This window comes from Podarcis filfolensis, assembly GCF_964270895.1.
Source record: "Podarcis filfolensis genome assembly, chromosome: 16".
In the NCBI taxonomy this organism is placed as follows: Eukaryota; Metazoa; Chordata; class Lepidosauria; order Squamata; family Lacertidae; genus Podarcis; species Podarcis filfolensis.
Genome location: NC_139620.1, coordinates 40,820,406 through 40,832,468, shown reverse-complemented (window position 1 = coordinate 40,832,468; position 12,063 = coordinate 40,820,406). Strand labels below are relative to the sequence as shown.

The 12,063-nt window shown below is 47.0% G+C and overlaps 1 protein-coding gene across 1 annotated transcript in view; it reads left to right on the top strand.

Moving 5' to 3' along the window:
- Positions 1–861: 861 nt before the first annotated feature.
- LOC310750941 (uncharacterized protein) overlaps positions 862–12,063 on the top strand; it is a gene marked incomplete at its 5' end in the record, with an annotated part of 126,323 nt that continues 115,121 nt past the window's right edge. Inside the window, 2 exons of the mRNA XM_083589334.1 lie at positions 862–969; positions 1,057–1,162. Of these exons, the coding sequence (XP_083445460.1) occupies positions 862–969; positions 1,057–1,162 (214 nt within the window). The remainder of the gene's footprint in view (positions 970–1,056; positions 1,163–12,063) is intronic.

Here is a 12,063-nt window from a genome sequence, read left to right as displayed (position 1 = left end):
ACTTCAGTGGGCAGAGTGAAAGCCCATCACATGAGAAGTGGGGTGGGGACAGGCAGGGGCTCTTGCTTCTTGCAAAAGGCAAAGCTGGCAAAAAGCAAGGAGCTGAGCTGGAGGTAGGCAAAGGGCAGGTGGTGATGGGCAGCTCTCCCAGCCCAGCCTGCTGAGATATGTATACGTGTCTGTAGGTATGTACACAAACACACACACCCCCGGCTGATAAGGTTTACGGCAACAGTGCCAAATATTATTGTGCCAATTCAATGCCTTGATGCACCCCATATTCCTCGCCCCATCCTCACATTGGATGGCATCACACAACTGGGATTTTGTAGAATGACAGCAATAACAACAATAATCTTAAATCAGAAGAATTTTTGGCAAGCAAATCCACACATTCCAGCACCAAAGGGCCACCGTCTCCTCCTGTGGCAGCTCCTTCCCTTGGCAGGCCTCATCTGCTCCTTGTGCCCCCCCACTGCTCCCCGAGTCCCAGCACCCCACATTCTGTCTCTAAGGTGCACCTTGCTTTTCATGGATGAATTAAGTCACCCTCTCTTTGGTTCTGTGCCTCATCCCTGAGAGGAGCTGTGAAATCTCAGCTGCGTTTCCTCTCTCCTGCGCATGAGACAGCATCTTCTCCCAGGCCTCTCTCCCGGCATCTGTCTTGTGCGCAGAGTGGGGAATGTGCCCACGAGCTGAGCCAGGCAAAGCAATTGCATGACATGCTCCATCATGTAGGACCAAATCAGGCGCTCCCTCCATAAATCCACAGCCAAATCACTTTGTTGCCACATAAGAATCTCACGCTGGGTACAGCTAAAGGAGGAGATAATCAGGCGGCTGCTGAGATGTTTATCGCAAATGGTTACAGACTTCTCTGCCATCAGCAAAAGCGGGTGGTGGGTGCACACAGGAGTAGCACAGAGCCTGTGGCAGTTTCAGATCATAGAACAACCAGACACCTGCCAGGTGAGTGCCAATAAAAATGTGAGATTCTCTCTCCCTCTCTCAGCCCCTTGGCTCTCTCTCCGCCTTTGTCTCTCTCCTTCCTGCCAGCAACAGTGCATGGCTCCTCTAGCAAGAGGTTTCCTCGTAGATGCTCTCTTCTTCGGCCCCCCCACCTTTTCCTTGAGGGCCCCTGCACCAGCCTCCTCTCAGACTGGTGAGAAAAGGAATCATCCCCTCCTAGGGAATGCTGGGCAAAATGTAGGGCCTGCCTTCCTGGAAATGGGGGTGACATGCTGCTCTCCCCACTGCTCCCCTTCCATCCCTCATTGCTGGGGCTGGGGGGCTGGGGCTGGAGGGGAAATGAAAGGGAAGAGGGGAAGGTTAGGGATATATGTGCATGTGGAAAAGAGTGGGGGAGAGGGAGAGAAATAAAATGGTAGAAAGCTATATACAGTATGCTTTTGCTTGCTTGATTTCCCTTCCCCAGCCTGGTGCCCTCCACATACCAACAGCATCTCCCATCAGATGCAGCCAGCAAGGTCAGGGGTGAGGGGTGAGGGGAGCTGAAGTCCAGCGTCATGCCAGATAGCCCCCGCTTAGGGGAGGGGGCTCCAGGAAGTGGCTGGCACCAGAAATAGTCTTTGCCCTTCAAACCAATCCCTTCACTGATCATGCAGTGACGTTGACACCATGGAGCAGTTAAGGGCCTCACATCATGCACCCCACACAGTCACATACAAAACCCAGAGACAGAAGAGTCAAATGTGTGAAATGTCCTCTCTTTCACACAGGTTTTGAAAAAGGCCATTCTTTTCCTGTGAGCAAAACCTTGATCACACTTCCACCAAAACAGGACTGGATTCAAATGAGCAATGTTGTCAAAAGTTGAGAATGGAGGACAACTTCTAAAGCGCATTCCTGGACTGCTAAGCTCCCAGCCAGGGTGGCCATGTTCTACTGCACTGTGACTCTGAAGGCCAGTTTTGTGTGCAGGTCGGGGGTGGGGAGTGAGGAAAGCACTGCTGTTGCTGCTGTGCGCATGGGCTGTTTGTGGGCTTCCCAATAGGGGCAAAGAGAATGCTGGACTGGGTGGGTCCCCTTTGGTCTGATCCAGCTGCTGCAGGGCTCATCGGAGGTGAGGGAGGCCCTTGGCTTCATGCCTTTGGCTTCCCATTGGGACATCTGGTTGGCTTCATGCCTTTGGCCTGATCTGGCCTCAGGATTCTCCTTATGCTCTTCACTGATCACAACTGGAACGCAAGTGGCCATGAAGCTGAGACCTGCTGCCCCGGCGGAGCCTCGGAGGGTTCATCTGCTCTGTCTCACCCCACAGATATTGACACCTACAGCTTGGATGGAGGAAGAGAAGGAAAGGGTTTGACATGGGCTGGTTGGGCTGTTGCTCTGCGCTGCATAAGTTTCCGTAACCTCAGCTGGCTCCGTCCCTCCCACCCCCCAACAAAATGTCCCAGGTGTTTGGAACTCTGAAGTAGTGAGTTTCCCAAAGACCCTTGGAGCTGTACTTCTGTCTGCCACCCTGAAGATGACATTGCTTGCCCATGGCTCATTTCACCGGAGCCCGTTCTGAAGAGAGCCAAGATGAGATCACCCATCGCTAAGAAAAAGTATTATGGCAAATTGTCAGATCCTTCTTGGACTATCTCGGGGGAAGATAGTTAAGCTCCTTCAGAAAAAAAATGTGTCCTACTACTACCAATGATGAGAGACGGTGGCAGTGTCAGACTAGGACCTTGGGAGACAGGGGTTCAAATCCCCACTCAGCCAGGAAGCTCACTGGGTGGCCTTGGGGCTAGGCCCTGCCTCTCAGCCTAACCTACTTCAAAGGGTGGTTGGGGGCAGGGTTAGATGAGAGGGGATCTATGTATGCCATGTTTTGCTCCTTGGAGGTGAGATATAAACACAATAAGAAATAATAGCACAATAAGGAAGTTCTGGCTGACACTTTCCCTACCTCTTGGTAGTGGGAAATCCCTGCTTCTAATTCTGCAGCAGTGGCTTAAGGGGAACCCCCCTCTGCCTCTTGCATCTGATCCGAGATCCAGGAAAAGGCTTCTAGGACAGGGAGTGCCCCTGTTACGGCTGCACACGAGTAAGCTGCCCCTTTTCTCTGTTCTTGCTCAGAAGAGCAGCCTTAATAAATTCCACAGAAAGGGGGAACAAGTCTGGTTTCCTTAAAAGTGATGTTATCCATAATTATCTATGACATAACATGCTGCATATTAGTTATTTTTCCCTTAGCAGATGATCAGAGCACAGCCAAGCATTGCAGCCCAGGTAATTGAATGTCTTCTTTAAACAATGTGCCAAGTGAGCATCTCCCGACAACTTCCAGGACGAATCCCTCCCAGGCATCATTGGGAACCTTGTTTTCAAAAAAGAGTAAGACAGAATGGTTGAGTGTCTCCAAGGCAGACCTGGAGCCCACCTGGACTACAACTCCCATCCACCACAGAGCACGACCAGGCTCCCATCATATGTCCCTGCTAGTTGGGGCTGATGGGAGTTGTAGTCCTAAAATCTGGAGAGCACAAAGTTGGCCTGGGCTGTTCACCTGTGATGGGTGCTCGCTTTCTGTGCCTGGAGTTGGGGGGCTGGGGGTCCATCTGCAGTGGCTCCGTGGGATGGGCCACTCGTGTAGACAGGACATCATTCTGTTTTTTTTTTTAATAAGATATTTATTAAAGTTTTAAAAGTTTATATAAAATAGAAAAAACAAAAAACAGAAACAGTAAAAATACATACAAAACACATACAACAACAAGTATAATTTCAATCCCTTATATTCATAAAACTTACTTTCCCGACCTCCTCATACCTCCCCTTTCTGTATTCCAATCTCTAATTAATTCAATTCAGCAAATCCTTCCCCTAATTTCTATATAATTTTTAACCTTTCTTTTCTTGATCACATAATCATTACAGCTTATAACCACTTAATTTCTGAATCAACATCGTTCTAACCTTCAATAATTTTACAATGTTTCCTAAGATAGTCCTTAAATTTCTTCCAATCTTCTTCCGCCGTCTCGACAGGACATCATTCTGATGTGGAGTAAGGGTGCTGTTTATATCACCCACTATGAAGAACACACAGTACTTGAGTCAGTAGCTTTGAAGCCCACAGATGTTTCCAATGGTGCCCACAGACTACCCTCCTTGCTGAAGAGGTACAACGTGCAGCAGCAGCAGCATAGGAAGAGCGAGGGCTTTGCAGGGCCCATGGCAGCTCATCTGTGCCCCAAGCCGAGGATCTCTGATTGCAGGGGATGCTACTGAGGGCTGTTCCAACTAGGGGGAATGGTGAAATGGAGTCCCCAGTGTTATTGCAGCCATGGAGAAAGCCAGAACTTTCTGACACTTAGAACCAGGCCCCAGCAAAACCAAAGCAAGTCAACAAAGCTAGCAACTGAGAGAGAGTGTTTGAATCCCGCTTGTGGGTTTCCTGTAGGCATCTGGTGAGCCACTGTGAGAACAGGATGCTGGACTAGATGGGCAACTTACCCCACTTGCTATTCCTGGTATTCAGGAGCACCACTACAGTGGTACCTCGCAAGATGAATGCCTCGGAAGATGAAAAACTCGCAAGACGAAAGAGTTTTTCGTTTTTTGAGTTGCTTCGCAAGACGATTTTTCCCTATGGGCTTGCTTCGCAAGACGAAAACGTCTTGCGAGTTTGTTTCCTTTTTCTTAAAACCGCTTGAAGAGGTGCAGTTGCGACTGACCGTGCTTCGCAAGATGAAAAACATCGCAAGATGAAAAGACTCGCGGAACGAATTAATTTCGTCTTGCAAGGCACCACTGTATCTCCATTGCTCAGGGAGACCCTGCTTCCTTCTGGGCTTCTGTGTGGAGGCATATTTTATGAGTGAAATCTTCTCATGAAACTGAACTTCCACTTTTATTCTGCCCACTATCAATGTGTGCCCTTTGTCACAAACAACTTTTTTGGATTCTTCCTTGCATTTGCCTACTGTCAGTGAGAGACCAGATGTCTCGGAGGCTCAGGGTGGATACGTTACACAACCCCCTCCTCTGCACGTGGGCATGCTGGGCTGTATCCAGCGTGGCTTGTGGAAGGGAGGAGCTTCAATATGAGTTGTTTGGGTGTGGGAGAGCAAAGCTAGAAATCTGGCTACCTTTCAGAAATGGATCCTGACGTTAGAAAGTCCAGAGAATAGCTCAGGTCCTTGTACCAGGAGAAAGCTAATGTAGGCCTTATCCCCCGAAGACAAATGATTGAATTTACAAGCCCTGGTATGCAGAGTTTGTTGAAGGGTATATGTTACTTCCCCTTCATGGATCACTGCCTTGCCATGGCGAAGGGGCTTGAATAACTCAGAGAAGCTATGAACTATGCCGAGCAGGGCACCCAAGATGAACAGGTCATAGTGGAGAGTTTTGACCAAACGTGATCCACCTGGAGGAGGAACCGGCAAGCCACTCCAGTATCCCTGCCAAGAAAACTCCATTGGCAAAGACAACAGGCATATAAAAGTTATGACGCTGGAAGATGAGCCCCTCAGGTTGGAAGGCGTCCAACATGCTACTGAGGAAGAGCGGAGGACAAGTACAAGTAGATCCAGAGCTGATGAAGCGGCTGGGCTAAAGCCGAAAGGACGTTCAGTTGCGGATATGCCTGGAAGCGAAAGGAAAGCCCAATGCTGTAAAGAAAAATATTGCATAGGAACCTGGAATGTAAGAACCATGAACCTTGGTAAGTTGGATGTGGTCAAAAATGAGATGGCAAGAATAAATATTGACATCCTGGGCATCAGTGAACTAAAATGGACGGGAATGGGCGAATTCAGTTTGGATGACCATCATACCTACTACTGTGGGCAAGAATCCCGTAAAAGAAATGGAGTGGCCCTCATAGTCAACAAAAGAGTGGTGAAAGCTGTACTGGGATGCAATCTCAAAAATGATAGAATGATCTCAATACGAATCCAAGGCAGACCTTTTAACATCACAGTAATCTAAGTTTATGCACCAACTACTGGTGCTGAAGAAACTGAAATTGACCAATTCTATGAAGACTTACAAGACCTTATAGAAGTGACACCAAAGAAGGATGTTCTTCTCATTATAGGGGATTGGAATGCTAAAGTAGGGAATCAAGAGATAAAAGGAACAACTGGCAAGTTTGGCTTGGAGATCAAAACGAAGCAGGGCAAAGGCTAATAGAGTTCTGTCAAGAGAACAAGCTGGTCATCACAAACATGCTTTTCCAACAACACAAGAGACGACTCTAACACACTAACACATGGACATCACCAGATGGGCAGCATCGAAATCATTTTGATTATATTCTCTGCAGCCAAAAATGGAGAAGCTCTATGCAGCCAGCAAAAACAAGACCTGGAGGTGACTGTGGCTCAGATCATCAGCTTCTTATAGCAAAATTCAAGCTTAAACTGAAGAAAGTAGGAAAAACCACTGGGCAGGTAAGATACAATCTAAATCAAATCCCTTATGAATACACAGTGGAAGTGAGGAACAGGTTTAAGGATTTAGATTTGGTGGACAGAGTGCCTGAAGAACTATGGATGGAGGCTCGCAACATTATACAGGAGGCAGCAGCGAAAACCATTCCAATGAAAAGGAAATGCAAGAAAGCACAGTGGCTGTCCAACGAGGCCTTACAAATAGCGGGGGAGAGAAGGCAAGCAAAATGCAAGGGAGATAGTGAAAGATACAGGAAATTGAATGCAGATTTCCAAAAAATAGCAAGGAGAGACAAGAAGGCCTTCTTAAACGAGCAATGCAAAGAAATAGAGGAAAACAACAGAATGGGAAGAACCAGAAATCTGTTCAAGAAAATTGGAGATATGAAAGGAACATTTCGTACAAAGATTACCATAATAAAGGACAAAAGTGGTAAGGACCTAACAGAAGCAGAAGACATCAAGAAGAGGTGGCAAGAATACACAGAGGAATTATCCTGAGAAATCTCTATGTGGGACAAGAAGCTACAGTTAGAACTGGATATGGAACAACTGATGTATGACAAGGCTGTATATTGTCTCCCTGTTTATTTAACTTATATGCAGAATTCATCATGCGAAAGGCTGGGCTGGATGAATCCGAAGCCGGAATTAAGATTGCCGGAAGAAATATCAGCAGCCTCAGATATGCAGATGACACAACCTCGATGGCAGAAAGTGAGGAGGAATTAAAGAACCTTTTATTGAGGGTGAAAGAGGAGAGAGCAAAATATGGTCTGAAGCTCAACATCAAAAAAACGAAGATCATGGCCACTGGTCCCATCACCTCCTGGCAAATAGAAGGGGAAGAAGTGGAGGCAGTGAGAGATTTTACTTTCTTGGGCTCCATGATCACTGCAGATGGTGACAGCAGCTACAAAATTAAAATACGCCTGCTTCTTGGGAGAAAAGCAATGATAAACCTAGACAGCATCTTAAAAAGTAGAGACATCACCTTGCCAACAACGGTCCGCATAGTTAAAGCCATGGTTTTTCCAGTAGTGATGTATGGAAGTGAAAGCTGGACCATAAAGAAGGCTGATCGCTGAAGAATTGATGCTTTTGAATTATGGTGCTGGAGGAGACTCTTGAGAGTCCCATGGACTGCAAGAAGATCAAACCTCTCCATTCTGAAGGAAATCAGCCCTGAGTGCTCACTGGAAGGACAGATTGTGAAGCTGAGGCTCCAATACTTTGGCCACCTCATGAGAAGAGAAGACTCCCTGGAAAAGACCCTGATGTTGGGAAAGATGGAGGGCACAAGGAGAATTTTTAATTCAATTTATTTATTTACGGCTATTAGCCCATAAAATATGTACAAACATAAAAACACAGGGACATAAAAACAGATATATCCGACAACAGGAGGTGAACACCACGATGCAAGGGTGGGTCATTGAGCAGAGCCAAGTGACAGCTTGGGGCCAGGAGAGCTCCAAGGGACAGATCACAGAAAAGGAAAACTGAAGACGAACTCCGACATGCACTCTCATCATAACAGTTCGATTAGTTTTGATGTTGTTGTTGGTTTTTGGTGGTTTTTGAGTGTGAGATAACCGCATTCAGAAATCTCGCCACCTGCAGAGTTACAGAAGGATCTGTATCCTGCAAAAGCAGTGCGGCGTGTGACTCAACAGGCCTGCCAACCAAGCGCAGTAAAGCAGGACCCAGGAATTTAGCCCTGGCTACGCTATGTAGGGGACAGTTGAACATTATATGTGAAAGAGATTCAACAGTTTCCCCGTCACACACACATAGCGGAGACACCAAACCCTTAGAAAATCTGTGGTTCAGCAGGTTCGATGGAAAGACATTGAACCTTGCACGAATAAATGCACGTCGGTGTGGTACTGATGAAAGAGATGACATATATGATGGAAGGCCAAGTGGTGGGGTTATTCCGAGATACCTGGGGGAGCAGACACCCCCACCCCTGGCGAGGTTGTGTTGATTTTCAATGTCCGCTAATCTTTGCTCAATAAGGCTTTTGGCTGAGCGTAAGTTCATCTTTAAGGAGTCCGCTGGGGAAATTCCGATGCTCAGAAGTTTGGCATGGATTTTCCCTACCCACGGATTGACAAAGACGTCCCGCCAGAGGCACTGGAAAAGGTAATGGTCGGGAAGCCTATGCCAGCTGGACAGCCAATAGCCAAAGACTCGCTTCCAGATGACAGTCTCCAATGATGCAATCCTTAACTCCAGACGTATGGCTGCGTTGCTCACACACATGGGGAGTTTCAGAAGGCGACGGAGAAACTGATTCTGCAATGTCCCCAGTGATGTTAAATTGGACCCTGGGGCCCAGAGCGGGGCAGCATAACAAAGGGTGGAAACCACTTTTGCGTGGTATACCTTCAATGCAGAAGGGATGTGAGAGGCACAAGGAGAAGCGGATAACGGAGGATGAGATGGCTGGACAGTGTTCTTGAAGCTACCAGCATGAGTTTAACCAAACTGTGGGAGGCAGTTGAAGACAGAAGTGCCTGGCGTGCTCTGGTCCATGGGGTCACGAAGAGTTGGACACGACTAAACGACTAAACAACAACAACAATATATGTTACTTCCTGAAGGCGTCAGTATTTGTTGATAATTCATTATCCAGGAACTGTTCTCAGTCCCATAACCCACAATTAAAAGCTAGTAACAAGAACTAAACCAACCATGCAATAATGTTTAGTCAGTCAATGCATGAAATACTGTCCCGTCTGAAGTTTCAGCTTTTCTTGGCTCCCCCAAGCCACACTTGCGGCCGGAGCCAGGATTCTGAGGGTCTACCCACTGTCACCCCCCCCCCCATCTTGGTGAAAAGCACCAGCCTCCTTCCCTCTTCCTCCTCCTTTATCTTCAGCACACACAGCTTAAGACCATTGCTCCACTAGATTGGGATTGAGATTCGCAAAATTTAAGGGCTTCTTGGTTTTGTATAATTGTCATGTCCTCTCCTGGAATGATCATGTTGGAGTGCCCTGGCCCTATTCCCAGAGCAGCATTTTCCTGGGGAAAATGGAACAGATGCCTCCTTTCTTCAACTGATAGGTCAGGACAAGCAAGAATCTCTCCCCGCCCCCCCTGCCCCCCATCTTCTTGTTCAACTGCCTGTTCAACCCACCCTCCGAAGCTCAGCAGAAACTATGCCTGGCAAACTGAGCTCAGAGGCCTTAACCTGGAAGGATGAGACATCTTCTTCCATCGTGGCTGTTGCCATCCTTGCAGGAACAGCGCTGGCTCCTCCTGGACTTCCAAGAGTGTGCAAAGGGCTCCAAAGCCATGCCTTGTATAAATAATCACTTCCATTCTCTGCAGAACTACCTCAAAAGCATCCAGTGGGTCAGCTGGAAGGGTACTAGTTCAGTAGTACAGCTGCTTTGCATGAAGGTCCCAGTTTCAAAGCCTCTTCCAGCGATAACAAACGGGCTCCTCTTGACCCTAGTGGACAACTTCAAGCAACATGAAAGAGAATCTGACCACAAAACAAACAATTCCTCTGGTCCAGATGCTATAAATCACACATTAAATACCAACAAACCATGGGGGGGGGGGGAGATCAGAGCCCAAGAAGAAGAAAAGCAAAAACATTTAAAATTTAAGGATGTCCAGGATAATTTACCACACCTGTAAGAAGCAGTGGCAGAAACTTTTTAACCTATTATCATCTCTTGCCACAACTGGAACAAATAAAGCCAACTCACGAGATATTAAAGAGACATGCAAAGCAGGCACATTTAAGACAAAATTTAAGCTCCTACCTGAGAAAACAACTCCAAGCGTGATGAAAGAAACTATGCCATCCATGGCCGTACCCCACCAGAGCCCTCCCAGGACATCTCTAAAAACCGCAGATAGAAGCGAGTCGGTAACCCTAAATATTGATGGGAATTCATCGCAGGATTGGCTAGCATTGTGTCCAAAAAAAGGATGGAACTTGGTTCTAATTCCTCAAAAGCTCGTTTTGGCCAATTATCCAAAGCCGTGGGGCCCATGTGCTGGGGTGGATCGCATGAAGCACCTTTTGAACATTTTAAATGGTATTTTACCAGGGCTGGTAATAACATCTGACACAGTTGCCATAGAGTACTTATATCAAGACGATCACTCGGTACGAACTCTGATCACATTTCTAGATCATAACCTGGTAAATTTTATTTTTAGAGCAAGAAATTTATTTAAAAACTAAAGGATAGGTCTACTAAGAATTTTTGAAAACAGAGCACCAATAGCTCCCCTCGTGGCTCCCAGGGGTGATAGGATGCTAGGAACAGAGGATCAAAAAGGGGAAAAATCTAAACAACAAAACAGATCCCAAATGAGCCAGCTGGACCATCACAAACAAGATCCATCAACTTTAAAAATGAAAGATACATCCCGCCTTGATGTTCAACCTCCTACAAGAGACAGCGAGGACTCCGTTTCGGCAGAAGAACACGCCTTAATAAACCGTTTCTGGTCATTGCAGCCCTCAGCTCAAAACAAAATCTTGGATAGACTAGACATACTCAGAAGCAGACTGGTCAAGAAGAACGAACACAATGAGACATCGGAGGGACTACATTTGTGGCCCATACCCTCTAACTGCCTAGTGGATAAGAGGAAGGTGGGAGGCTCATTTAAATGCATAGATCCGGATCTCCAACCGCAGCCCCCATTGATATATGACAAGGCAGGATCAAATCAGGAAGACAAACCCCCAAGATCAGGGCTTAGTTACCTTAAGCTGTCCCCAAACGGATTAGCTATACCTCCAACTCCACACCCCATACCTAAGATGCCGAAAACTGAGGTACATTGTAACCTCATTAAGCAGATGCCCATCAATAGAGCCAATGGGAGTGTTTTTTTAGACACAAAAGGGTTGCTGGACAGGGTAGAAATGACGAATCAGTATTACGGAGGGACGGGGGCCTAAAGCTGCTATCCTGGAATATCGCAGGATGGCATGCAAAGAAAAACAATCAACATTTAATGTCCTATTTTAAGCAATTTGATATTATTTGTCTTCAGGAGACATGGCATAGTGATTCCATATTGCTCAATGGCTATAGTAGCCATTCTTTACCCGCCACCCCGTCCTTGAGAGGAGGCAGCCCTGTGCAGGCTTAGCCTGCTTTGTCCCCACAAAGCTAGAGCACTCCATAATACCTTTACCCAGCTGCAACTCACTAGCAACGGCCGCCTTACTCAAACTCAAGAGAGCCTCTTTAGTGCTGGTTAATGTCTATCCCCCCCCCCCCGTCAAAAAAAATCAGCAATTAAGGCCGCATGGGCAGATTTAGAGGCCTTCCTGGAGCCTCTCGAATCTACCTACCCTACTGCTCCAGTCGTTATCGGCGGAGACTTCAATGCCTGAATGGCAACAGATGATAACTGTCCATATACTCAGTACACCCAGTTCCTGGACCAGGATAGCCAGACAGACATAGGCGTTACGCGCTTCTCTAAAGATCGCAGATGCAACTTTTCAAGGCTCTGCTTAGCAAGCCCTGGTCGCAAAACGGAGGGAACTGTTGATATTAAACAGCATCAAAGAGGGGGACCGACCTGGGGAATACACACATTTTTCCCAGGCTGGCGGAAGCGTTATAGATTATATTCTAATCTCAAGATTCACGTATGG